This window comes from Alternaria dauci, chromosome 6 (genome assembly GCF_042100115.1).
Source record: "Alternaria dauci strain A2016 chromosome 6, whole genome shotgun sequence".
Lineage (NCBI taxonomy): Eukaryota > Fungi > Ascomycota > Dothideomycetes > Pleosporales > Pleosporaceae > Alternaria > Alternaria dauci.
Genome location: NC_091277.1, coordinates 1,202,777 through 1,228,023, shown reverse-complemented (window position 1 = coordinate 1,228,023; position 25,247 = coordinate 1,202,777). Strand labels below are relative to the sequence as shown.

Genomic DNA, 25,247 nt, shown 5'->3' with positions numbered 1-25,247 from the left:
TTTCAGGGAGCGATTGACATCAGATGATCTTTGTTGTGCTGCGCGACGCCATGGTATAATTTGCCTAACATGAGGGCGATGGGCGAATGGGTACATTTAGTTGAGGCCGTGGTGAGATATGATTCTGCGTAGAGGGGTATGAGGAACTGATTGGCGAGGAAGATCCAAAGAAGGTGGCTTGTTCGGAAAACGCAGTGTTTGTGCTATACCAACAATCCTGTTCATGTTATTGCAACCCACATGCGTCTTTGGCATCGCCACCAAAACATTCCAAAACCTAGCACAGTGACACGCATACAATGCGTCTAGTAAGAGCTACTGCATGCAAATTGTACGTGTACTGTAATGTTGATCCTTTCCCTGTCATAGGATGAAAAGAGCATCATTATACACAATCCATGTCCTTAGCATCTATGCGATATAGATCTCTCCACTGCGGGTAATATCGTTAGTCGGACTTTGGCGAAACATGTGGAGGGATAAGATTGGGTATTGCAGACGGATAGACAAAGTCCCGGGCGCGAAGACTTAGTCGTGATCGTTGAGGGTGGTCAATCCTTCTGCAAAAGTCTAATAGTTGAAACGACAAGCTCATCTATTTGAGATGGTGAGTCTCCGACTGCCGAATGAGAACGGGAAAGAAAACAGGCCGAAGACGTGATGTTGGCATGGACAGGAAAGGTGTGGCTTTGGCAAAGCGACAGACCAATGTTGGTTACTGCCGGCTGGGTATCATTCTTGATAATGGTCTTGGCTAGCTAGGTAGAAGCCAGCAGGGTAGCTGGTGGTGGGAGATGAAAGGAAAACGCCTCGTTCATGCATCTGAATCGTTCGAATCGTTCGGTTCGTGCATCGTGATAATCGTACAGTTGGAAGCCCGGAAAATGTCTAAAAAGTTTGAACAAGGAAAAGAAAAACCGCTCGCTAAAACGCAGCAGACCTCCTGGTCTTTATTAGGGAAGAGAAGGAAAAGTATGTGTGAAATGTGTTAACAAATGCAAGTTGAAGTGTAGATCAGCGACTCGTCGTTTTGAGACTGGCACGCTTGAATAGGCGGCTGACGAGGTTCCCACGAGGTTTGGGCTTGACGTAGAAGGCGCCCTTGGTACCGGTCATATCATCGGTAAAGACCAGGTCTTCGAGTGCCAATGGGTCATCTTTCGGAGCTTTCGGACTTGAGTTTGAGCCTTGCCAGCCATACAGTTGATCTTCGTCAGCTCGTAAATCGGGCCGGGTCAAAGTCATCCGGAGTGTCATTTCTCGGTTGAAATGCCCGCTGGCGGACTGAACGGGTGAAGGAGCTGGCGATTCAACTGAGAATTTGCGATGTGAGAGCTGGCGAGAATGCATACGGAAGGACAAGCCAGTGCTAGAAGGCGTAGCGGGTGAGTCCATGTCGGCCACTGAGCCAGCGTCAGACTCGAGTCCTTGATTTTCCTTGTTGTCTTCGAAAAAGGACAATTTTCCGTCTCTAAGAAAGGTCCGCATGTCTCGACTGAACTTACGGGCTTGGCTGTCGATCTGGGGTAGCTGGAAATGCGGTGTAGCAGAATCATTCCCTGCCGACGATGGGAAACCGAACTCAATGGCTTCATCGAACTTCTGGGGTGACGCAAGGTACATGCGCAACTTCTTTCGCGCCTCTGGATCTTGGTAATGGGTTGTCTCGGTATCGACAACAAGGGGAGAAGGCGTGCGTGGTAACATATGACCTGCGAGCGAAGAGGAGTGCGCACGGTGGTGAAAACCTTTTGGCCTAGCATTGAAGAAGGGAGGGTCCGACATGTTTGAGAATCCGTGGCGGACGGGGTGGGAGGTAAGTGACATTGTTCGTCTCATATTGTCTATTGGCATCTCTCTGCGCGTAAACATTGGCGTGGCCATGGTATCGAGAAATAGCAAATGGCTGTTTCGGTCCTTGTTCGTGTCAAGGGTAGCAGACGGGCCGAAAGAAGCGCGGGAAGGGCTGACAGTCGAAGAGGCCGACAGAGAACGTCGTCGTGAGCGACCGCGTTCAGGAAGGTCGACCGGGGGGCCAGGAACGTCGAAGTGAAAGTCGTCGAAGCGTTGCTGTGCCCACTCGATGTCTTGGTCGTCGGGAAGGAAGGCCTGTTGGTGCCTTTCTAGGAGGAGTGCCTGCTCTTCGCGGGAAAAATGTTGCTTGCGTACCTTTTCAGGTAGAGAAAGGAAAAAGTCCAGGTCAACCTGGGAGATGTCGTGAGATTGCACGGCCTTTTCGGATTTGCGTCTGCGTCGTCCGGTGCCGAGTGATAGCGAAGGCCGGTGGGATCTGGACGAGGTGCTGGCCTGGGACGAGCGGCCTGATGTAGGCTCGTCCGAGGCCTGCTGTCGGATCTGCAAACGCTCCAGGGATGAAAAGTACTTTCTCCTGTAGCGGCACGCATTAGCACTGGCATCATGGCATAATTGACAAACCCTTCATCTACTGCAAGGTACACAAAAGTCATGGTGGGGGATTCGGTACATGCGCGTGCATAACGCGCGCCCTTATCACACGACCCAACAAATCAGAGGCCTGGAATTTACTTACTGGACTGAATACGGCAGGGCGTCGAATTCCGCCTGTTGTAAAGGCAGAATAGTGCCTTTGGCCTTGCTCCTCATGGCTTCGGCTCGGAACTCGACGTCGGCGAAGGCGCAAACGTTGGATGCAGGCACATGTGCGGTCGTTTGCTCGATCGATGCTGCGAATGGCGGCCTTGACGCCGTGGCCAAGCGGTGCGTCGGGCACGTCTCGTAAAGGCTGGTTGAGCAATGCTATGCTTTCTTTCTCGATGATCGACCGGAGGGCTATCCGAACAGCAGCGAGCGAAGGTCTGGAGAAGAAGGAATTATATGAAGGCCAACAGAACGACCGCTGGGGAGACAGAAACAATCTGCGAGCCTAGCACCGTACGACTGTCGCTCGCACTTGGGGCGGCTGCATATTCGTGTCGCGGGATGCCACAGCTGCAGGCTAACGCGCCGCCAAAGACGCACTCGTGCTCTTAGTAGAGCCGTGGCTGAAGTATCCGAGAGCAGGCCTGGGTGTGTGCGTTCGTTGGTTGAGTCAGGTTGGACAGGCATGCCTCCTCCCCGCTTCTCTCCACCTTGCCCGTCCGTTGTTTCAGGCCCGCGGCCGCCAGGTACACTCCATCAGCGGGGCCACGATGGTTAGCGTGCGACACACCGCTGCCAGAGCTACCTGGCTCGTGGTGTCGATATACCCTCTCTCTCCCACTGTACCTTTGGCTAGCCCCGGCATCAATATGCTTGCTTCTGGAACATTGCATGATTGCGTTATTGCCCCATTGCCCTATCGCGTGCCGACCAAGCCGCCGGATCAGCACCTCAGCCAACGTGCCACGGGGTTAATATCGCACAGATCGCCGTGGACAACCAGACTGCCTTGTGCAACATTGAGCATGCGCTGTGTAACGTCGACAAGCTGAGCGATACGCATGCACGCTCCATATACTCTGTCTAATTGCAGTCTATTGCACAAGTACAAGCAAGGGTATCTCAAGAGAAGCGCATCCAGCTCCAGTTCCAACGCAAATGCCACCACCGCCCCTGCAATGTCTCCAATATAATTCCCCAAATATCGGGGCGGTACCTGATTCCCAGATTGAAGGCTGATAAACGTCTGTCCAGAACATGGCGATCGCGGCAGACCCCGCCCATCCTCTAGTTCCGCATCGAGAAGGATTAGGCTTTCGGAAGCGTCTACCTAGCCTTCCCAACAACCTGTCGCTTGGATATTGGCGGATGCATTAATTTCACCAAGTCCTGCACGAGATCAACGTTTGTTGTCGAAGGGTCCTGTCCACAAACAAGCATCATCCAGATCTTCATGCGCCTGCAATGTCATCTGCGTTTGGGGGACAGGTCAGTATTGAGTCCGTGCCACATTTTGTTAGGAAAGCGCACGTACAGTAATATTCCTCATCCAGTCCCTCACGGCTTGGAAGTACTGGCTCCTCCAGCCCAACGTCTTCATATCGAACGTTGAGCAGACGGATCTTCAACCCGTAGCCGCCTATGAAGGTCGCCAACTTATTCGTGTCGGCGGTAATGGGCTGTTGGTTCAACAGCATCAGCAACCCATCAAGCCACTCGGAAGCAAGGGTGTGGCTCTGAGGATGCAGATGCAGCAGGACAGATTCTTTCCGCCCTGCACCCGAGCCGCTGGAAGTCTGCCGCGAGTGATTGGATGGCGGCAGGTAGCCGTGGATCGTGATCTTGGTCGACGTGGAAGCCCGCTCGTGGCCTGGCAGAGTTCTGACTGTACTGTCAGATGATGAGGTCGACGGAGCCGAAGCCGAAACATTGCTCACGACCGAAGAGACGATTGATAGATCGACTGTGCATGTGTTAGCCATGGCGGTAACGCAAGCCATAGGGGACGCGTGGAGGCGTTGCACTCACTCTTCTCCTGCAGCGTGTCTAACCTCGGCTCAGTCGCCGTCTTGTCGTCAAAATCAGCATAGTGCAGATATCGCCGGTTGTGTGACAATCGAACAAAACGCCATGCTGAGGGCACAGAACAATTCAGGGTCTTGCTGGTCACAGGCCCCGCTCCTGTGCCGTAGTCCATACCCATAGGGAACCACGCCCCTTGTAGCAGGCATCTTATACGCTGCTCTTTTACAAATTGCAGAGCCTCGTGGTTGAGTTCGTCACGAACTTGACTGTTGAGTGTTAGCCTAGCGCGGATTATGTGGGAACATGCAGCATACCGCAAATGATGGCCCCACGCGTCCTCATACGTCAGCTCCAGCACTTCCATCTGGAGCTCTCTCAGACGCTTGAGTTCAAATTCAGCCAGATCCTCCTCAACATCTTTGACGTCCCTGGTGCGTGGCGCCTGACCCACCACCTGCTCGATCAAGATGCGGATAAGCTCTTCGATCTTCTCAAAGTCCTCCGTCTGTGCGCCAGCGGCCTTCCACAGTCGGATGAAGGCGTTCAATCCGCTCGTGTGTAATCTAGACCAGTGGAGCAGGAGGGGTCTGAACGCGCGGTCAAAGTTGGCTCGCGAGTCAGTATGCCTGTGCGACTCAAAATCGTCGGACTTGTCTACTTCGAAATGCTCGTACAAAGTCTGGGTGACGGACAAACTGGCACGCGCAATTGGACACCGCTGCTCGAGGGGCTCTGCCGACTGCTCTAGTAATAGCTTCTGGAATCCGTCTTCGTTCTTGTAGACGAAATCGGTAATATCCATGAGGCCCAGGAAGCCAATGTTGTCGAATTCCCACGCAGGCGATTCCGTCTCGAAGCCCAGACGTTTCCATTTGTCTGGACTTTGCTTCTTGCTTCCCTTGGAGTCCGAGTCTGGCTTCTCCGGCCTGCTCGCCGTGTGCAGCCCCCGGATAGCCCTTCTGTGATCGGGGTTCTCCAAGTCAACCTTTTCTTCCCTCCAGTTTCGCAACAGTATCTTGGTCAAGGACTGGAAGTCGAGCAATGGATGGGCCAGGTCGTGTATCGCAGAGCTCTGCATGAGCCCATATACGCTCTTTATCACACCCAGCTCTTGCAGCTGCTTTATAAACTTGGGCCACTCGAAAGCCGCGTCGTTTGCAATGGCATCTCGCATGAGGGCGTTGATAAGCTGCAGCGAGTTGGCACATAGCGCGTGATCGGCCGACGTGATCTTTTCGACGAGGGAAGGTAGAAAGTCGGGCTGGGCATCGACGGCAGGCTTCAGGCGCTGGAAGCCAGTGGTTCCGTCCTGGGAGTTGCGATGGGAGGGGTGGCCGACGATGGCTGCGAGGACCGACATGGCACCACGATTGACGTTGACGAGAGGTTGCGCGACTACCAGGTCGACTATCTGTGGCACCGCTGTGTTAGACGTCGTTGATGGTTCCCTGGTGGTCTACTTACTCTCGCAACCAAGTCGTCGGTAACATGATCCCATCCCTTGTCCAGCTCGAGCAGGCGCGCCAGAGAGGTAAGACAATATGCCAGTGTGTTGCCCGTGGAATGCAGGGCCAGGAATCGGAGTTTGGGCAGGCCGCCCTCGTAGATGAAGACGTCGGCAAACGAGGGGTCGCCAATGGCACTCTGCAGCTTGAAGACAGCCATCTTGCGCACCGACTCCTCCTCTGCGCCGAGTCGCGCGACCAACTCGGAGACATTGACGCTATCCATGGCTCAAGCTCGGCAGGGGAGGATGCGAGAATGTGGGGTAAGTGTATTGCGGAGATGATGCATTGATGCCAGATCACGTACGAGTGGCAAGCATCACACAATCGCCAGAGGGCCGGGAGGGGCAGATATGCCAAGGTCGGGGTGGTGGTGGTGGTGGTGGTGTCGTCTGTCGCCAGCCGTCGTGGATGCTTCACCCTGGCCCTGCGCCGTCGCGCGTCGCTGAGTCGCGACCTTTTGCTTGGCGACACGTGAAGCGTGTTGTGGGGGCCCACTCGCCCGCCTGTTGGCTGCCTGCCCAGGTGGCTTGCGCTAGTCAGGTACTGGACTTACTGGTATGTACATGGCCGAGCATCAATCAAGGCCGCCGACAACATCCCATCGCCCTCCAGTCCGTCAAGGTGACGCCCTCCCTCCCCCCTTCCGCCGTCCATCGCTCTGTCCGCTCCCTTTGCGTCCCCTCGCTTTAGCGCTACCGTCTTTCGATATCCTCCGTCTTTGTTTAGCCTGGTGTTCCTTCTTCCGTATTGACGCCGCTGCCGCTGCCGCTGCCGCTACCGCTGCACTTTCCGCCTTCGAGGCCGACAGCACCTTCACCGTCATTGTCACCGCAACCCGCCGATATGGTCTACATCACCTCCGACCTCTTCGGGCCGAACACACCACACGAGCGACAGTACGACGGCTCGCCAGATTACTGGCATGCCATGGCCCACCAGCAACATGCCGCCGGCTTGGGCAAGAGAAAGAGGATGGCCGCCGACGATGGACCACAACAGTGAGTAACTCAACTCATGCATTATCAACATGACGCTCCAATACTAACAACGTCTCCAGAAACACCACACGCCAACATCGGCTGTCACCCAGTCGCGACTCCAACCGCCTACATCTCCACAATACCCCGCCTTTCGACAGTAACAGCAACCTGCCCTGCTCCCTCCTCCCATCAAAACAACACGAATATACATCAGAGCGACGGCCGGTCAAGCAGCTGAAACGCCTCAGTCCAAAAGCGCCTCTCGTCAAGTCGACATCACACCTGATGGATGTTGACTTTGACCTTGCACCGACATGTCAAAGCCAATCACACGCCGTTTCCGACTTGCGACCCTGTCACGCCTGTAACAAGGCGCCTAAGCGACGGAAAGACTTGGAGAATTATCTCGACTGCAGGAGGTGCCAGGGTCGGACGTGCTTCATCTGCGCAAGGCAATGTGCTGGGTGCACCAAGGCCATCTGCAACAAGTGCATAGTAGAGGTCGGCGAAGAGGGGGATGCTTGGTGCCTGGACTGTTACTCGCGCAACCTCAACTCGTGAGCGTCACGAGAGGACGTGGATTTGGACGTGGAGGGGGCTTGTTTTTGGGTTGTTTATTGGAGCAAAGCGGGCGTTTGTGTAATATTACCAGCGGCACCTTGCGAGACTATCGAGCATCATAATTTTTGTTCATCGACAGTCCCTGGGCTTCGGCCTCATGAGCATGCCAGCCATTCTGTTTTCGCACCATGTACATAGCAAGCATCATGAGTATCATATTACCGACAATATCTCCGGGTCCTTCATAAGACCATGTACAATTCGTAGTCCTCATTCTATCAGCAAACATACACAGTACCCAGCAAGCCAGAAACGTTTCTAGTCCTCGTCATCAGTATCCCTCTCCTCCATAACGCTCTCTGCATCTCCCGCTCGGAGTCTCGAACGCGAACTTGTCATATCCCCATCTTCCACCTGACTGGTCCTAGTGCTCCGTCTCCTGCTCCTACTGCTGACGATGCCAGGGAACAACCTAGGTTCTCCGTCTAGCGTGACAGTGCTCGTTGAGCGCGTCAGACCCTGGTCAGGCTCCTCGTGTGCTTCTGTCGGCTGAGCGACTGAGATAGTGCTGGGGTTGACAGTTATGCTAGAGCTGCCGCCGTCTCTAGTGCCAGAAGGCGAGGCTGGCTGGCCGTGCAAGCTGCCCATGTCGGTTGTCGAGGTCGAGGGCTTGAGGCGAGCAACTTGGGCCGGGGGTAGTTTGGTGAACATCTGATTGCCGCCTGCAGAAGCGTGCGTAGGAGACGTGGGGTGCGTTCCTTGGAGTGACTTTGGTGTTTGAGGTACTTCGGATTGTAGGTTAGAGCTCGTGAGATCGTGGCTACCAGATTGTGCGGCGCGTGTATAGCGATCGATCCTATCCCGAGTCAGTATATAAATCCAACAAATTACATCTCCTGCTTCAAAGAACTCACATGGCTAGTTCACCCATAAGTGTTTCGTGCCGGAACGCCTCGCGAATGCTAGGCACATTGGATCTCGCCATGTCGTTGCCAGAGACACCAGGAAGGTGGTAGTTTTTACCCAACCACTTCTGCTTGACAACATGCTCAAAGCCGCTCTGCTCCACAGAATGTTTAGCTAACTCACACATGTCCACGGCGCTCAGTTTGTAGATTTGCGCCGCCACCGAGTATTCCTCAATGAGGGGCTCTTTGGTAAAGGCGAACTGCAGAGGATCGTCTGTCGACAGTGAGACGTTGAGACCCCGGCGGAAGTAGCTCAAGAACGGATTGCGTTCGTATGCCAAGAAAAGCGCGTTATTGCTAAGAGGCGACATGGCGACACCAATCTGTTCAAGGTAAAAAATGTACTGGAGAAGCGGCACCTTACGGAGCAGGAGGCCGTGGCTGATGCTGTGACAACATAGCACAGCGGCAGCCAAATGATCCGTGTCACCAGCCTCTCCACAGTGCGGACGCAGAAGAAAAGTGTTGAAGCCGCGCTGCTTCCTCCAGACGTTGAGTGACGACATGTTGGCGAAGAGGTAGTACATCCAGTAGCTGTACGGCGGGTTCTGCTTTGTGGACCACTCGTTCGGGAACGGAAACTTTCTGTACACACGTCGCTCCACTTTGCTCTCATCGTCGACGCTATCGAACCCGATGACCCTTTGCAAGAAGATGTGAAGCTTAGGGTGACTTGATGGATCTTTGGTGACCTCGAACAAAGGCTGAAACACATTTACAATGACTTGCTGGAAGTTATCCATGAGACCAGTGGCCTTGTACACGTCGAACAAACGAGGTACTTGGATCAACCAACGTACATTGGGCGAGAACAGCTTATTGTCAATGACCCAGGCCGCAAGCTTATCCCACTCTTCAATGTCTCTACCGTAGATGGAAATACGCCATTCGACGAATTGATACTTGCTCGCTTCGAGATCCGATATGACTTCTTTGGTGATTTCAGCTAGGTATCGGCCCTTGACAAAATTATCGGTCTTCAAAAAGATGGTTCGGAGACGTGATTCACCAATAGGGTTGTACTTCAAGTTGAACTTGTCGAAACGATGGAACGAATCCGTGTGCGCCTACAGAGTCAGTAGATTGTCACGGTGTCGAATGTCTATACTTACATGCATATCTAGAGTGTCAATACTCAGGTCGTACGCGGTCAAGTTGATCGACTCGAACACTTCCCTCAACGTAAGATGTTTGCCATCACGGAACAGTACCACTTCATCCGGAGACTTCTTCATCTTTGACTTGATGAATCGCAGCAGATGCTTTTGATTCATGCATGCCGAGTGGTGAACGTGTGTGTCTACCTTTCGGACGTTGTAGAAGTCTCTGTGCGGCACTTTTTTAGTGTCGGCCGTTTCTTGATATTCATTCAACAAGTAGTAAAGGTTGAATTTGCCCTCAAGATACTGAAGACGACGGAAGGCAAAGCTCTTACTCGGTCCATCCGAAGATATGTCAAGGATGGCGTCGAGATCGATGTAAAATTCGCGCAATGTAGGAATCGTTACGATAGGCGTGTCGAGCTCAGCAGATTTAGCTGTCTCATAAACCTGATACACGCCGCTCTCATCCAAGCGAAACGACATCTCTCCAGGGCCTGGTACTGGAAGGCAGTCTTCCAGATGGAAGTCTTCACCAATGTTGGTTCCCATTTTGCGAGGGGGCTTGGGGGCTTCGTTGGGCTCTAGAACGCCACTGTTCTGCAAGTCGCTGCCCGCATTGCGGCGCTGTTTAGACGAGTCGTTCCATACTGGCTCAGGAGGAGAGGGGTAGATGCGCCAAGCGGGGTCATCTTTGGGGTTATCGAAGTTGCGCTGTAGAGACAAGCGAATGTACTTGTGACGTAGATCTAGCACTTTCTGGATATTCGTATAGATTGAGCTAAGCTCAGTGGTGATACTGGAATCATTCATGGCGAAGCCGCCTGCTCCTGTGCCAACACCTATACCTGCGCCCGCGCCGTGGATGCCTTCCTCAGCCAAAAGCGGTTTGTCTTCGTGAGGGAGACCGGGGTGTTGTGCATGGGATCGGGCTTGTTGGTCGGCTTGGAGAAAGGCGTCGCCGTCATTGCCGGTACCTGCAGTGTTGGCTCCATGTTGAGTCATGTGTCGACGTGGATCCTGTGACTGCTCTGTGTGTGACAACCCGATAGGCAGGTTGGACCGGTGCCCTTGATTCGCAAGCGTGACATTGCTCTTCCTCGAGCGAATGCTCTCTGCCTTGCCGTGGAAATCGACACCGTCTGTGGCGCCGAAGCTGACAGGAAAGGTCTTTGCGCGCATAGCAGGGCTGTACGCCTCTCCTGCTTGTGAGCCTCCATACTGCGTCTCTAGCTGATGCCGCTGGTAGAACTGCTTGGCTTCGGTGTGGCTCATCTGTTTCTCTGCGGTGTAGTCGTAGAAGGCGGTTCGTCGCTGCTTGTCGCGGGGCAGCATGCCATTGCCATCCTCTTCCTCGTCGCTGGTGCCGGCGTTGTCCTGCGCCGTTGCAGTCGCACCGTTATGGAGTCGTGTGCGCCCGCTACCGCCTGGTTCGGTTTCAGACAAGTCATGGCCCAGTTCTTCCTCTTCAGAGGACGGCATCTGGTCATCGTGGGTAGGACCAAAGTCCGGCGACGCATCTGCGTCGGCAGAAAAGGCTCCTGGTTCCCAAATCAGTCTCTGCTTCTCTTGTATGGAGAAATTGGGATGTACTACCTTTCAACATGGTGTTGTGGAGAGGTGGTAGCTGCGGTTGCTGGAGCGAACACAAACTTTAGAGTCGAGCCTCACCAAGGACGCGCCTCGGAGACCGCCGACCTGTCGCCTGGCCTCGTGCCATTTTGTAAATCATGGATTCGATGACTCCATGACGTGCTCGTTCTGCAGACTCTTGTGGTACCAGTACACAGCCTATGGCGAACGAGACATGAAGGCTATAAGCATTCATGTTTTATTTGGGGGGGTTTACGATGTTTAGTCGGCGACCCCTCCATCCTCGGCTTGTGTGAATGCTATCAGCAGGGTCAAGCGCATTGTTCCTAAGACAGACAGACAGACAGACGTGCATGGTCTGCAATGCCACCTACACGGCATTCTGAAATATTCTACTTGTGAATGTGCTCTACAAAACAAGACGAGGCGGCAGGCTCAGATGTCGGATCGGAGCGAATATTTGGTTAGAGCCATTTGCACTCAGTTGCGTGGGTGAGGTGCCCCTCCTGCCAATTGGAACACGCCCCCGCACGGTTATCTCTACCCACATGCGAGGAGAGTACTGTGCGCTTGGAGATGCCGATAGTTTCGCCCTGCAGCGGGCAGAAGAGAAAAGAATACTGGTTCGCCTATCGCTTGTTGAAATGTGCAATACGTCATCAAGAAGCGCGAACATACATGTTGAAGACGCTTGAGTGAAGGCCGCTCACGTGCTGGACGCTTAGCGCGAATCTATGACCCATGTCCAAAAATTTACGGGATTCCGACGATGTTCAGCAACAAAGTCAAATTGCCAACGTCCCTCACATCGCCCACAATGTAAGACTCGCCCCCATTTGCAATCCGAGTGGGGACACTGATCAGTCAATGCAGGTTTCTTCTCCGCCGCACTGCCGTCCGCGCCATCACTGCGTCGCCTTCCAAGGCGTTCCTTGCGAAGCCCCGGTGCATCAACACCGCCACCCCTTCGGCCTTGCGTCTGAGGCAACAGCAATGGTCCATATCATCTTTCCAGAGGCGATTCGCTAGCGATGAGGCTACCAAGACTGAGAAGGCTGAGGCTGCTGCCGCCGACACCCCAGAGAACTTTGCGCAGACGGCCGCTGAGGCTCCCGTCGAGGAGAACCTGACACCGGCCCAGCAGGAAGTGCAAGCCGACCCCACCGATGCCTCTGCTACCGTCGGCGCCGATGCGCTAGATGCTGCTGTCGAACGTGCAGAGAGACGCCCAAGGTCAGAGGGTAGGCCACGGACGCCCAGAAGCACTACACCCAACAACATGCTATACATTGGCAACCTCTACTACGAAGTCACTGCAGAGCAATTGAAGCGTGTCTTCTCCAAGTTCGGCGATGTTCAGAGCACCAAGATTGTCTACGACAACCGGGGCCTTAGCAGAGGGTATGTTGGTTGGTCAGTTACTCTTTGAGCACACGTGCTAACTCTCACGCAGCTTTGGATATGTTGAATTCAACAACGTCTCAGACGCGCAAGCTGCCATTGACAACCTCGACATGCAGGTCTTCGAAGGTCGCAACCTCGTCGTCCAGTTCCACGAGCCCAAGCCCAACTCCAGGACCCGCAACACGAGGACAAACACGTTCGATTCCAACCCCGAGTCCAAGACACTCTTCATTGGCAACATGTCTTTCGAGATGTCTGACAAGGATCTCAACGACCTCTTCCGCGATATTCGCAACGTCATGGATGTCCGTGTGGCCATTGACAGGAGGACCGGCCAGCCCAGAGGCTTTGCCCACGCAGACTTCATCGATGTTGCTAGCGCTGTCAAGGCCAGGGAGGTCCTGAAGGAGAAGACCATCTACGGCAGGCAACTCCGCGTCGACTTCAGCAGGCCTGGCACGGAAACACAGCGCGGCAAGCGTTCCGACTCTACCCAGGAATAAAGGACAACGAGACCAGGAGGCCGAGAACTACGAGACGATGCAATGAGAGAGTCGCCCCCGCCTCGCTTCTGCAAGGAATGATGTACGGTGGAAATGGTCGGCATGTCTGTACGATTGCTCCATTGGGACAAGTATCCCCTTGGTTGCATAATGTGTTGATAGATAGGGCTTTTGTATCATAGTCGATGAGCGTCCGGCGTTCTTAAATTACCCTCTTCCTTCTGTACACGATCGGGGATCAAAGTCTAAAAGAGGCACGCTGACCCAATAAAACTCTTGCGAATTCACATTGTCCACGGTTGTTGTGAAGAAACTTGGTGTGGCCAAGATTACTACCATGTGCTGGTGCAAAGCTGTGCTGTTCCAGGGCAGAGCGAGCCGCTCGGTGTGGCGGCTCCAGCGACCTCGGCCGCCCCGCGTACCTTCTCCACATGCTGATCAATTAGACCGGCCGACGCGCCTCTTGCACCTCCCGCTCGACCCCGACTTGCACACGCTCTCTTCTTCCTCATTGATCGCGTCATAGCAATCACTTCACAACCTCCTTGCTAGCTACCCTTTACCATGTCTTTTCTTGGTGGCGCAGAGTGCTCCACGGGCGCAAACCCGCTCAGCCAGTTCACCAAACACGTGCAGGATGACAAGTCGTTACAGAGAGACCGCCTGGTTGGGCGGGGGCCTGGCGGAATGCAAGAGGGCATGCGGAGCCAGCAGATGGGCGGTCCGTCAGATGGCGTAAGTTGGGAGCAGCAGTCGACGACATGCGAACAGGCGAGAAACATGGCTAACTGAGCGTTGCGTAGATGATGAACGAGTTCATGAACCAGAACGTCCAACTCTCACAGGGGCCCGGCCCTGCGTCTCCATTCGCCATGGAGCAGATGCGACGAGAACTGGAGCGGACACAGCACAGCGGATCACCAGCATGGGCAGCCGAGTTCGACCCAGGCATGCAAGCGCCACAAATGGGAGGACCGGCTATGCAGGAAAGACCAGCAGGATTCAACCCTGCTGAATTCGCAAAGTTCCAGCAGATGAACCCAGCCGCGCGGACAGCGAGCCCAACTACCGCCTCCCAGCCTTCGATGACGGGATACCAACAACCTATGTACGGAATGGGCATGGGCATGGGCATGGGCAACATGGGTATGGGCATGGGCGGTATGGGCATGATGCAGCAGCCGTACGCTCCGCAGAACTTTCAACAGCCCATGCAGGAAGGCAAGGGCAAGGGGCGCATGGTGGAGCTTGATGATCACGATTGGGAGGCTCAGTTTGCACAACTTGAGCAAACAGATCAGCAGGACCTGAGTGCTCTTGACGCCGAGGCGAACAAGGCCATGGAGGCAGAGCTCAACGAAATGGACAGGTCAGTAGAGAAAGATGCCGTTGATTTCGACGATTTCGAGTCCATCTGGAAGGGTATCCAAGCTGAGACTGAATACGCTAGGCAACTTGCCAACGAGGAGAACTTCGTCGAAGGACACATGGGCGACATGGATCAATGGGAAGGCTTCGACGGGCTCAACACGCACTCGGTCCGCGATCCGGCAATGGGCGATTACCTATTCGAGCAGGAGAACCTCTTCAAGAACGTTACGAATCCGTTTGAGGAAGGTGTCAAGATTATGGAAGACGGCGGCAACCTCTCACTGGCAGCCCTAGCGTTTGAAGCGGCTGTTCAGAAAGACCCAAATCACATTGCAGCTTGGGTACGGTTGGGAGAGTCGCAAGCGCAGAACGAGAAGGAAACACCGGCGATAAGAGCATTGGAACATGCTTTGAAGCAGGACCCGTCTAATCTGGAGGCTCTCATGGGTCTGGCGGTATCCTACACAAACGAAGGCTACGAGAGCACCGCATACCGAACCCTGGAACGCTGGTTGGCCACCAAATACCCATCACTAATCAAAGAGCCACTTTCTTCAGATGCTGAGATGGGTTTCACAGACCGCCACCTGCTCCACGAGAAAGTCACAAACCTCTTCATCGAAGCTGCACAGCTCTCACCAACTGGCGAGCAAATGGATCCGGACGTGCAAGTAGGCCTGGGTGTGCTGTTCTATGGCGTAGAAGAATACGACAAAGCAGTCGACTGTTTCGGCGCCGCCCTCGCATCCACCGAATCCGGCGTCTCAAACTCGTCGTCACAAGTCCATCTTCTCTGGAACCGTCTCGGCGCTACCCTTGCAAATTCAGGCCGCAGCGAAGAAGCCATCGACGCCTACTCGCGCGCTCTCGCTCTCCGACCAAATTTCGTCCGCGCACGCTACAATCTCGGTGTGTCGTGCATCAACATCGGCTGCTACACTGAGGCCGCACAGCACTTGCTCGGTGCGCTAGCTATGCACAAGGTCGTCGAGCGCGAAGGCAAGGAGAAGGCCAGGGAAGTTGTCGGCGAGGGTGTCTCGGACAGCCAACTTAACAACATGATTCACCAAAACCAAAGCACAAACTTGTACGATACGTTACGAAGAGTGTTTGGCCAGATGGGCCGCAGGGATCTTTCTGATATCGTGGGTCCGGCCATGGATGTTGAGCGTTTTCGAGGCGAGTTTGAGTTTTGAAAAGAATGATAGCGAACCTGTTGTCATAGCAAAACCAGAGGACGAGCATCATGGTGAGGAGAGCTACGATGACTGGCTTCTACAACGCAAAGTCAAGACACTGCGGGTAGATGAATGGGACGAGGGCGATCTCGGCGATAGCTGTTGCTTTGGCACACGCACAGTAGAGATTGGCACGGATTGCGTTTGGAAGCTGCATGGAGGCATTTGAATCATCAAAGACGCATGGGCAATCGCTACGATGTAGATATTACCTTGTCGCTCACTGGCTCATATAGAATCTAGTACTTGATCTCTCTTCACTGTTGCTCAAAATCCCGATCTGTTCTCGCAGGAAGCATGTAGACACATGACCAAAATACCATGCTAGAAGCTTGCACATTTGTACACCCATCATTCGATCATGCATGGCTCGCAATCTTACTTTATATCTAATACATAGGAGAATACCTTCGTGCTCAAAGGCGGAAAAACACTATAAAATACATTGAACCCTCTGAATCGCACCGCCAGCACTCCACGGTGTGCAACGTTTTACCCTAGTGGACCCAATAGAAAGTTCTCCAACCCCCCACATACGTGTGGCTTTCACTCATGCTCTGTCTATTTGGCAAAGTGCAAGTCGTAGCCGAGCCACTTCCTCGACTGAACCTGGGGAACGGTAAGACCAGGACTGCCGTACGTGAGCGGTGCAAAGAAGAGGAAACACCAGAACACGGCAGCGAGGATGACGCCACAGGCGATCCAGCTGCCCATCAGGCTGGAAGTAGCAACACGCTCGCGTACAGGACGTGAGCGAGTGCGGCGGTGACCCTTGGCAGAGGCCAGCATCTCGGGATCCTGAGGTTCAATGCAAAACACAAACTCTACTAGCGCGCCAGTGACTAGACAAGATGCGAGATGCGCAGGGAGGTAATGGTGCAAGAAGAGCTGACGACCCATGATATAAAAGGGGATGTAATGGGCAGCCCAGGTCAGGAAGAAGAATCCAGTGGAGTTGTAAAGACGGGAGCGAGTGCCTGCAGACATGAATGTTAGAACCTCCCCTTCAAATACAAATGCCAAAATGAAAGCAGACAACCTGGGTTGACTGTAGGGTGACAGTAACTTACGATCATCAAGGGCATCCATGCCACGGCGGAGAGCTAGTTGATCGGCACCAATGATACCAGCAAAGACAGCAAGAAGCGAGGAAGCAAGCCACCATCCGACGGGGTTACCCAGGAAATAAATCTGTTGGCGAGTATCGTTGTGGGTCCAGAAGGACACACCCCGAAGCAGGAAAGGCCAGGAGATGGGCTGAGATGCATATGGATGCGAGCTAGTCAAGGCGTTGTTGTGGTGGAACATGGCGCGCTGAAGCTCAACCCACTTCCTGAGGAAGCTCAAGTGCTTGACCTGCTTGGGCTCCTTCTTGTTGCGCTCATCCTCAGCTGGAAGAGATGGAATGTCATCCACATACCAGAGGTTGCTGGATTGCTGGACAGCCTTGTTGCCGTTGATCTCAGCCTGCTTGTAGGCCCAGTCAGGGAGAGGCTTAGTGTGGGTCCACATGGCAACCTTTGTTGGCACGTGGATTAGCTTGAAATGAGTTGACATGGTCTTGAAATCGCCCTTGCCCTTGTCGACCTTCAACTCGAAGAGTGTGTCGTTGTAACGTGTACCGGCTGCTTCTTCCTTGTTCACAGTCGTGAACTCTTGGTTGGTGGGATAGTAGGGAGAAGCAACGTCATGAGTCAGGAGAATGGTGTCTGTTATCAAGTGGCGAAGACGGATGACATCTCCGACCTTGACGCGCTGACCGACTTCGCTGGACAAGGGCTTCGAAGGAAGAACCTGCCAGTGGTTGTTGGTGTCATTGTGAGGATATCCAGTAACCTGCTGTCCCTGCGAAGAAACACGTCCATCGTCGTAGCGCAGCGGGTAGCGGTCGGGATGGCTGTGAAGATAGACCTTGGTCTCCTTGTGACGAATGGTGATGGAGTCGTAGTAGTTGATGCCGACAGACTGGAGGCTCATTACATTGTCGCTCAGGGTTTCCTGGAATTCCGGGGTCATGAAGTCGTCACCAGGCCCAGATCGAGTGAGGATGGCGAAGTGCACCTGGAACCAGAAAAGGTATAGGAAGAAGGGAACGATGACCAAGCCAACAGCACGGGCAGCAAAGTGCTTGCCAAACTCGGCCAGAGTCAAGGCACCCTGTCGCCGGTTGACATCCATCAAGTCCCAGAGGTCGATCATGACCGGTACACCAATAGAGAAGAAGGTGAAGACACCGACGTACTTGATGGAGATGACGCAGCTCAGACTGATACCCGTCAGAAGGAGCCACTTCCACCATTTGCGCCCAAAAGGAACGTGTCGCTCTTTGTAGAAGCGAATGTAGGATAGCACAGAGAGCGCCATGAAGAAGATGAGCGAAGCATCGAGGAGGATCAGACGCGTCTGGCCGATGTGAGCGTTGTCAAGAAGCATAAGACCGGCGGCAGTGATGCAGGCGGGTAGCGAATAGCCGGATTCCCACATGATCATGAAGACAATGGGAACAGTAAGAGCGCCGAGCGAGGCGGGCATGGCGCGGTATGCGACGTAAGGAACTTTGTTGGTGATGTAGGAATCGCCAATATTCTCAAACAGAAAGTCGCCCTTATATCCGACGAGCCAGCCAGCGAGGGCAAAGAGGAGCTTTCCGAGGGGAGGATGGACATCGAAGAAGTAGGTTCGTTGCAGGTAGTACGAAGCGAACTGCGCGTGCGGTTAGCCGTCTGTAAGAGTCCTTGTGATGATTGTCCGCACCTTTCCAAAGTGCACTTCATCAAACACAACCTGATCGGGATGTCTGATGCCCCAGAAGCGCGTAACGAAGGCCAGAACGGTCATTACTGCGATGGCAAGCTTGTAGTCCCACTCTTTGCCCTGCTGAACCTGGGCCGGCTTGTATGGTTTGGCCTTCTCAACGACATTGGCGACCTTTTCTGACACCTTTTCGGCAAGGGCTTCTGGGTTGGGTGAGGTTCCTCGCTTTTTGTCCTTGCCTGGGCGCTGGCGGACGCTGCCAGCGGGTGAAGACATGGTGGGCTATAGCTCGATGAAGCTACCTATTGTTCTGGCGGTTAGCTTGCAATGCCGCAGAAATGGTTGAACAAGTTGGAGTGCGCTCACCTCCCGCAAAGAAAAGAACGGATTTGATGGAATTGAAAAGAGAGTTGGGACTGCGCTCTAAGAGACACGACACCTAATCGCGAGTTCAGGGTCCGGAAGAGCCAATCCCTAATGGGCTCTCTCGCTTGCACTTGACCCCTGCATTAGCGGTCATTGGTCCACCAAGATCACAGCCCCCCAGCGAGGGGTAATGGGGCTCTGGTGAGAGTGATTTCGGATATCTATTCTTGGCATGGTGATGTGAACGATCTTCATGTGCTCTACCAATGTGTTCCGAGATACCACCGCCGCCTGCTTCCTTGCATATCATTGCCGGGGGTCTAGAGTGCTGCTGACACCACGTCATCAAGTCCCTTCCAGCAGTATACACTCTGTAATCACTGGCCCTTCTTTGTCTGTTCGGCTTCCAGTTTCTTTTGCTGTGGAATGCGATACGATGTTTCCCATCCGTACAGAGCGCCCGCACCAAACACCATTGCCGCCCCAACCTTCATCAGCCCACTCATCTGGTTCCCGAAGAGCCAAATACTCAGCAAGAAGCTCACCAGCTTTCTGATGTTTAAAACTATTGTAACAGTAACGGCAGACGTGTTTGCACTAAGCATGTTGACGCCGGTGATGCAGAGTAGTTGCGTCAGGGCATTGGCGGTAAGGTAGATGACATGCTGCGATGTCGAGGCTAAGATACTGTTGACGATTGGAGGAAGGTTTTCGGCCACCTTAGGTGGCACCTCAAATGACTGCGATGCCTGTAGGCGCTTGAACTGTTCAGTCAAGACCGGGGTGAATCCTGCGAAGAACGGGATGGACAGCAGGTGGGAGTAGAAGAGATTAGCCTGCCAGTCCTTGCCATGCTCGCGATAAACGTCTTCAACGTAGGCTCCCATCCACGCAGAAAGCAACTGTGCGATGAGCAGGATGGCGAGACCAGCTTGAAGAGACGAGTTTGACTCATTGGAACTTGAAGCCTCCATGTTCTTGCCCTTGATTCAGGGTCAGCATCTGCGAATGGGTAGTAGAACGTATGAGCGTACCTTCGATTGCGCATCTGCCCATGCGGATACCATAACGCCTAGCGTCAAAACTGCGACCGAGAAGACTTGCAAAGGAGTATATCTCTTGCCACGGAGCCATCCAGCCGCCATAGTAGTCACACTACCGAAGCTTCTGAGGATGATGTGAACAGGGACTGAGATGTTGAAAGCAAACGCCCAGTTGTTTAGCATGTTGACTGTGAAAAACAACGCAGCGCTGACGCACCACTTCCGGAAAGGCACGGGCGAACTCCTCATGAAGTAGCGCCCATTTGGATCGAACTGGTAGTGCAACGTTGATAGACATGTAAACACAAACTGGAAGAGCGTGATAAGCAAACCGCTATCAGGCTCCTGTCTGGGTGTTGTCAGCGATTATGCTCCCATCGACAACTAGACCCCATTTACTTCACTATCGCTTCCAAGCAGTATACCTTTATGTTCTTAGCATTTTTCTCGCAATGGCGCTAGCAAACTTACATTGGCACAGCATCCTCCGAAAATGAGCGGAAAGCTGCTGATAACGGGTGCGATAGCGGCCATGATGACCATTGAGCAGCACACAAGCTGAGATGGATTGCCGAAGTGGGGTTTGGATATTGTCAGGCTTTTGAAGCAAAAGTGGCAAAGCTGAGATTGTTAGACTGGTGAAGTAGGTGAGCGACAGATGACGGCGAAAAACACCCTCGAGCCCAACTTATGTGCGCAGGTATTGCAATATATGCACTTACATAGAACGCGGTTGTGAAGTCTTATCTATGTGGTTATCATGGCTTGCAATCTTGTGAATGTTGCAGAAGAGAACTTGAAGCAGTCCACGGGTGAGACGCAACGTGGAAGTCTGGGATGTCATGAGCCTCACGGACGCTAACGGGATCAACCTTAGATCTTGCCGGATCAAGCAAACTTCTAGAACGAAGTTTCAGTTCCCAACTGCTTACGCATTAGATGGAAGACGTCCATCAAGTTGCCTGTCAAATATTTCCCACTCATTCTGTGGAAAGATGCGTACACGCCTTGTTAATGCGCGTGTCATGTACTGCCAGCTCCTGCCAGGCACCTTGAGCGCTGTCTCACGCGATATGGGAGTAGCACTCATTATTTATAGTTTCTTTTATTCTTTCTCTGCACCACTCAGAGTCATTATAGTGGTGTTGCAATCTACACTGATCTGCAGCTGTCTGGTCGTTGACCACGTTGCGACGTTTCTCATCTGCATTCTCACGCCAATTCGCCAAGAATGCTCCTGTTCTATCATCCTAGCGCCGCCTGGCAGGCTGCTGCCAACATTGAAAGGAAGATGGAAGGGTAAAGATGACCAAGAACCTAACAGGCTGATGCTCCGGTTTACATGTATTCTTTGACGATATTCGTGAATCAAGGTTGCTCCTACAATGCGGAGAAGACAAAAAGCTGCCGATTGTTAGTTTGGTGGTTATTTAAGAGGATATGCATGCTTACGTTGTTTGTTGCCGCGATAGCAATGCTGTCTTCGAATGGATGCCAGCTCATGTGTAAGATCTTCTTGTTAAAGTCGATCTGGTCTGCGTCTGTTTCCTTCCTCATGCGTTGCCCTTGTCCAACTGCACCAGCAGCCGGGCTACCGGCTCTCGAGCCACCCTTTTTACTTGTGTTGCTGCCTGTCGGGCTCGTCGACGAGTTCATAGGTGTTGGGATTCCAACTTTCTTGGCTTTGAAGGCAGACTTGTCTGCCTGTAATACCACCTCGGTATCTTTGTCGTTATCAGACGGGTATATCATGAAGTTGTTGTTGTAACTGCCAGTCATGACATTCTTCGCATCTCCAGAGAAAACGACCTCGAATTTGTCGAAGATACTATCATTTTCGTAGGTGTCGCAGAGCCTTGGTCGGAGATGCTCGTGAATAGGAATCGTCTTGACTGGGGACTTCTCCATGTTGACATCCCAGATCTTGACAGTCAAATAGTCGCGGGACAGGATGTATCGCCCATCGTGTGAAAACCGTACGTCAGAGATGGATGAGATGATCTCGGAGAAGAAGGATCGCGAAGATGGGTCTTCTTCTTGTTCGAATTCTAAGGACAGTGGTTAGTATGGCTTTTGGGCACACAACCGACGACTTACGCTTCGCATGCTGGTCGCACAATGCACTTTCGCGCATGTCGGCCAGCTTGATCGTGCCCTTGGAGCTTGCGTACATGAACCAATTGCAGCTGATCGGATGGAATTCAGCAGCTGTGATGACCTCTGTGAGCTCCTCCATGTTGGCCGGCTTGATATCGACAATATTGAAGCTCTGGTCCTGGATGTTGAGGTTCCAGAGGTTGATCCGCAGATCGTCGCTACTAATGAAGGTCTCTCCATCGCTGTTGACCGATATGCTGTTGATGTGGTAGGCGTGAGCGTTCGCATACGTCTTTCGTGGTACTGCGGCAACGACCGTGTCGTGGTGTGTGAGCCGTGGAAGCTTCAGGTCAGTGGCGCTGCGGAATTGTGCGTTCGGGTTCCTGACGGGACCGCCTCCACCAGCAACCCCACCTCCAGGTGTCAGCTCGTGTGACAGGTTGTTCTCCGCCACCACCTTCAGCGACTTCTCAAATACCTTCCATAGCTTGATTGTCTTATCGTTTGTAGAGAGCAGGTAGTGTGAGGCATTTTGCCGGCGGCACCACTTGATCTTGTTGATCTTCTCTTCGATCTCGAGAGATTTCAGGTAATCGAACTCTGGCTCGTGCGATTGGAATTCGGTGTGGAACTTGTACTCGCAGGTTTTTTTCTGCTTCGTGTTAGTCTTTCCGCCGGCGGAGGCTTCTAGTAGGGCGGGAGCATACCGTCTCATTCCTCTCGAACAGGACCACACGACCACCCTTGTCACCAGTTGCGAGGTAGTTGCCCGTCTGGTCGAACTCGACGGTTGAGATGATGTCGGCTGCGCTCGCTGTCAGCAATCGCATGCAGGTATTAACGAATGTACAGAAGACAGAGCGGTAAGAAATGGGTACGTACCTTCGGTTATATCTTCAACATCGCCTTTGTCGCCGAAGCATCTGGTCAGGTCAGTGGCGTTTCCACAGCGGTTTCACGCAAACGAGCAGACACAGCGATCGGCAAGGCGAGAGAGCTGACAGGGGCGGGTAGTCGGGAGAGGGGTACGTACTGTGTGAATTTCCACGTCGTGGGATTGCCTTCGGCTTCTACCATGATTCTGGACAAGGATTGCGGAACAGCAGCGGCGTGCGGTCAAGGGTAGCTAGTGCTCGGGCGTGGTGCGTAAAGAATGGCGTATGGGTATTCAGTAAGCGATCTGTCGAGCTCGTAGTAGGGCCGTGGTGAGATAGCGCCGCCGATGTCGAGGGTGGTGGGTGGGTGATTGATGGGGAATGATGTAGTGGGAGCGGTGTCTGCTGGTCGAGTGGCCGATAGCGGGGTCAGCGGTGGGCTGGGCTTGTTGGTAAGCTCCGATGGAATCGACTCGGCGGCGGCGTGACGAGGGCGGGCGACGATGCAGGGAGCAACAGCGCAGGTACAGAGACAAAGCGTGTTAGTTGATACCTCGACCCAAGTGGGGGAGACTCACTCCAGCGCCAAGGCCGGACGTGGAAGGCGCGCCTGCCCCAACGCAGCTTAGCGCCTAGCCCGCTCTTTCCCACAACAATTTTGATTGAGTTCCAGCGAACTTCTTCGACAACTTCGACACTACTAACCATAGCACATCGAACTCGCCATGTCCCACAGGAAGTTCGAAGCTCCCCGCCACGGGTCTCTGGCGTTCTTGCCGCGAAAGCGCGCTGCCCGTCACCGGGGTAAGGTCAAGAGGTAAATTCCCACGGCACCGCCGCCCAGCGCCGTCCGGACAGCCTGCTCACTGCAATTGCCAGCTTCCCTAAGGATGACCCCAAGAAGCCCGTCCACCTGACGGCCGCTATGGGCTACAAGGCCGGTATGACCACAATCGTCCGTGACCTTGACCGTCCTGGTGCCAAGTTGCACAAGAAGGAGATTGTCGAGGCCTGCACAGTTATCGAGACTCCTCCCGTACGCACAGCCAACCCCGACCAATTTTGGCCCACCACTAACTCGGCCGCAGATGATTGCTGTCGGTCTCGTCGGCTACATCGAGACTCCCCGCGGTCTCCGCTCGCTCACCACCGTCTGGGCCGAGCACTTGAGCGACGAGGTCAAGCGCCGCTTCTACCGCAACTGGTACAAGAGCAAGAAGAAGGCCTTCACCAAGTACGCCAAGAAGCACTCTGAGGAGAGCGGTGCCTCCATCACCCGCGAGCTCGAGCGCATGAAGAAGTACTGCACCGTCGTCCGCGTTCTCGCCCACACCCAGATCCACAAGACCCCTCTCAAGCAGAAGAAGGCCCACCTTATGGAGATCCAGGTCAACGGTGGCAGCGTCGCCGACAAGGTCTCCTACGGCCACGGTCTGTTCGAGAAGCCAATTGAGATCAGCTCCATCTTCGAGGACAACGAGATGATCGACGTCATCGCCGTCACCAAGGGTCACGGATACAACGGTGTCACCTCCCGTTGGGGCACCAAGAAGCTTCCGCGTAAGACACACAAGGGTCTCCGCAAGGTCGCTTGTATCGGTGCCTGGCACCCGGCCCACGTCCAATGGACTGTTGCCCGTGCTGGTCAGATGGGTTACCACCACCGTACCTCCGTCAACCACAAGATCTACCGTATCGGAAAGGCCGACGACGAGGGTAACGCCTCGACCGACTTCGACGTCTCCAAGAAGCGCATCACACCGTAAGTCATTCTGCCTTTTCACCTGTCGATCACTACTAACCTATATTAGAATGGGTGGCTTCGTCCGCTACGGTGAGGTCAAGAACGACTTCATCCTCCTCAAGGGTAACTGCCCTGGTGTCAAGAAGCGCGTCATGACCCTGCGCAAGTCCATGTTCACCCACACCAGCAGGAGGGCGCTCGAGAAGGTCGAGCTCAAGTGGATCGACACCTCTTCCAAGTTCGGTCACGGTGCTTACCAGACACCGGCGGAGAAGAGGCAGTACGAGGGTGTCCTCAAGAAGGACCTCCAGACTTCGTCTTAGAAGTCTTGCGGTGGTGCTACGGAGTGCATGCTTTCTTCTCATGGGCTTGGGCGCACGGGATAGGTCTACAACATGGATGCCGGTCATGAGTGATTGAACAAAAATTCAACGATTCCCCAATTCAAAATGTGTTTTTCATGTGGTGATGTATATGATTGTTTCGGCGGTCAGCAGCTGCAAAGTTGTTCTCCTTGATGTCTTGGTGCGCGGTTTGGTTTCGCGTAGCTAGTGGTACTTGCGGCGTGGGGAGTGATTGGGCGGAATGCGGGCAGATGGCTCAAACTTGCACCCTAACGACGCGCAGCATAAAGCGCGGGTAGGTCAGGAGAACTGGTATTTCCCTCGAAGTCTCAATTGTCGTATATGTGGTGTATCGACGAGGCCGTATTAAAGA

The 25,247-nt window shown here is 53.7% G+C and overlaps 9 protein-coding genes across 9 annotated transcripts; 4 read left to right on the top strand and 5 right to left on the bottom strand.

Annotated features, from left to right (window-relative positions):
- Window positions 1-1,014: 1,014 nt before the first annotated feature.
- On the bottom strand, window positions 1,015-6,156 carry ACET3X_006749 (uncharacterized protein; the record flags this gene model as incomplete). The annotated part of the gene is made up of 6 exons (XM_069452913.1): window positions 1,015-2,389; window positions 2,552-2,764; window positions 3,931-4,363; window positions 4,429-4,691; window positions 4,740-5,836; window positions 5,890-6,156. The coding sequence occupies 6 exons, from the start codon at window positions 6,154-6,156 to the stop codon at window positions 1,015-1,017; spliced, it is 3,648 nt and encodes a 1,215-aa protein (XP_069305517.1).
- A 620-nt stretch (window positions 6,157-6,776) lies between these two features.
- On the top strand, window positions 6,777-7,474 carry ACET3X_006748 (uncharacterized protein; the record flags this gene model as incomplete). Its single annotated transcript, XM_069452911.1, has 2 exons — window positions 6,777-6,931; window positions 6,991-7,474. The coding sequence occupies 2 exons, from the start codon at window positions 6,777-6,779 to the stop codon at window positions 7,472-7,474; spliced, it is 639 nt and encodes a 212-aa protein (XP_069305516.1).
- A 318-nt stretch (window positions 7,475-7,792) lies between these two features.
- ACET3X_006747 (uncharacterized protein) lies at window positions 7,793-11,148 on the bottom strand (the record flags this gene model as incomplete). Its single annotated transcript, XM_069452910.1, has 4 exons — window positions 7,793-8,330; window positions 8,389-9,509; window positions 9,555-11,083; window positions 11,139-11,148. 4 exons carry the CDS (start codon window positions 11,146-11,148, stop codon window positions 7,793-7,795), a joined length of 3,198 nt encoding a protein of 1,065 aa, XP_069305515.1.
- A 656-nt stretch (window positions 11,149-11,804) lies between these two features.
- On the top strand, window positions 11,805-13,339 carry ACET3X_006746 (uncharacterized protein). Its single transcript, XM_069452909.1, has 3 exons — window positions 11,805-11,954; window positions 12,009-12,536; window positions 12,589-13,339. Exons 1-3 carry the CDS (start codon window positions 11,905-11,907, stop codon window positions 13,040-13,042), a joined length of 1,032 nt encoding a protein of 343 aa, XP_069305514.1. The 5' UTR covers window positions 11,805-11,904; the 3' UTR covers window positions 13,043-13,339.
- Window positions 13,340-13,497: 158 nt separating this feature from the next.
- ACET3X_006745 (uncharacterized protein) lies at window positions 13,498-15,874 on the top strand. Its single transcript, XM_069452908.1, has 3 exons — window positions 13,498-13,777; window positions 13,846-14,411; window positions 14,493-15,874. The coding sequence occupies exons 1-3, from the start codon at window positions 13,607-13,609 to the stop codon at window positions 15,607-15,609; spliced, it is 1,854 nt and encodes a 617-aa protein (XP_069305513.1). The 5' UTR covers window positions 13,498-13,606; the 3' UTR covers window positions 15,610-15,874.
- A 338-nt stretch (window positions 15,875-16,212) lies between these two features.
- On the bottom strand, window positions 16,213-18,489 carry ACET3X_006744 (uncharacterized protein; the record flags this gene model as incomplete). Its single annotated transcript, XM_069452907.1, has 3 exons — window positions 16,213-16,628; window positions 16,722-18,354; window positions 18,406-18,489. The coding sequence occupies 3 exons, from the start codon at window positions 18,487-18,489 to the stop codon at window positions 16,213-16,215; spliced, it is 2,133 nt and encodes a 710-aa protein (XP_069305512.1).
- Window positions 18,490-18,687: 198 nt separating this feature from the next.
- On the bottom strand, window positions 18,688-20,348 carry ACET3X_006743 (uncharacterized protein; the record flags this gene model as incomplete). The annotated part of the gene is made up of 6 exons (XM_069452906.1): window positions 18,688-18,707; window positions 18,772-18,844; window positions 19,317-19,754; window positions 19,806-20,163; window positions 20,214-20,239; window positions 20,286-20,348. 6 exons carry the CDS (start codon window positions 20,346-20,348, stop codon window positions 18,688-18,690), a joined length of 978 nt encoding a protein of 325 aa, XP_069305511.1.
- Window positions 20,349-21,194: 846 nt separating this feature from the next.
- On the bottom strand, window positions 21,195-22,988 carry ACET3X_006742 (uncharacterized protein; the record flags this gene model as incomplete). The annotated part of the gene is made up of 6 exons (XM_069452905.1): window positions 21,195-21,218; window positions 21,267-21,862; window positions 21,912-22,563; window positions 22,619-22,716; window positions 22,794-22,834; window positions 22,945-22,988. The coding sequence occupies 6 exons, from the start codon at window positions 22,986-22,988 to the stop codon at window positions 21,195-21,197; spliced, it is 1,455 nt and encodes a 484-aa protein (XP_069305510.1).
- Window positions 22,989-23,511: 523 nt separating this feature from the next.
- Window positions 23,512-24,853, top strand: ACET3X_006741 (60S ribosomal protein uL3; the record flags this gene model as incomplete). Its single annotated transcript, XM_069452904.1, has 4 exons — window positions 23,512-23,603; window positions 23,666-23,822; window positions 23,875-24,548; window positions 24,598-24,853. 4 exons carry the CDS (start codon window positions 23,512-23,514, stop codon window positions 24,851-24,853), a joined length of 1,179 nt encoding a protein of 392 aa, XP_069305509.1.
- Between the last annotated feature and the right edge of the window lie 394 nt (window positions 24,854-25,247).

Excerpts from the sequence above, each read along its gene's own strand:
- ACET3X_006746 (XM_069452909.1), top strand. The coding sequence starts at position 11,905 with ATGTTCAGCAACAAAGTCAAATTGCCAACGTCCCTCACATCGCCCACA. Across the intron at positions 11,955-12,008 it reads TCCCTCACATCGCCCACAAT|GTTTCTTCTCCGCCGCACTG; the intron begins GTAAGACTCGCC and ends CAGTCAATGCAG. Across the intron at positions 12,537-12,588 it reads AACCGGGGCCTTAGCAGAGG|CTTTGGATATGTTGAATTCA; the intron begins GTATGTTGGTTG and ends ACTCTCACGCAG.
- ACET3X_006745 (XM_069452908.1), top strand. The coding sequence starts at position 13,607 with ATGTCTTTTCTTGGTGGCGCAGAGTGCTCCACGGGCGCAAACCCGCTC. Across the intron at positions 13,778-13,845 it reads TGGGCGGTCCGTCAGATGGC|ATGATGAACGAGTTCATGAA; the intron begins GTAAGTTGGGAG and ends AGCGTTGCGTAG. Across the intron at positions 14,412-14,492 it reads GAGCTCAACGAAATGGACAG|GCAACTTGCCAACGAGGAGA; the intron begins GTCAGTAGAGAA and ends TGAATACGCTAG.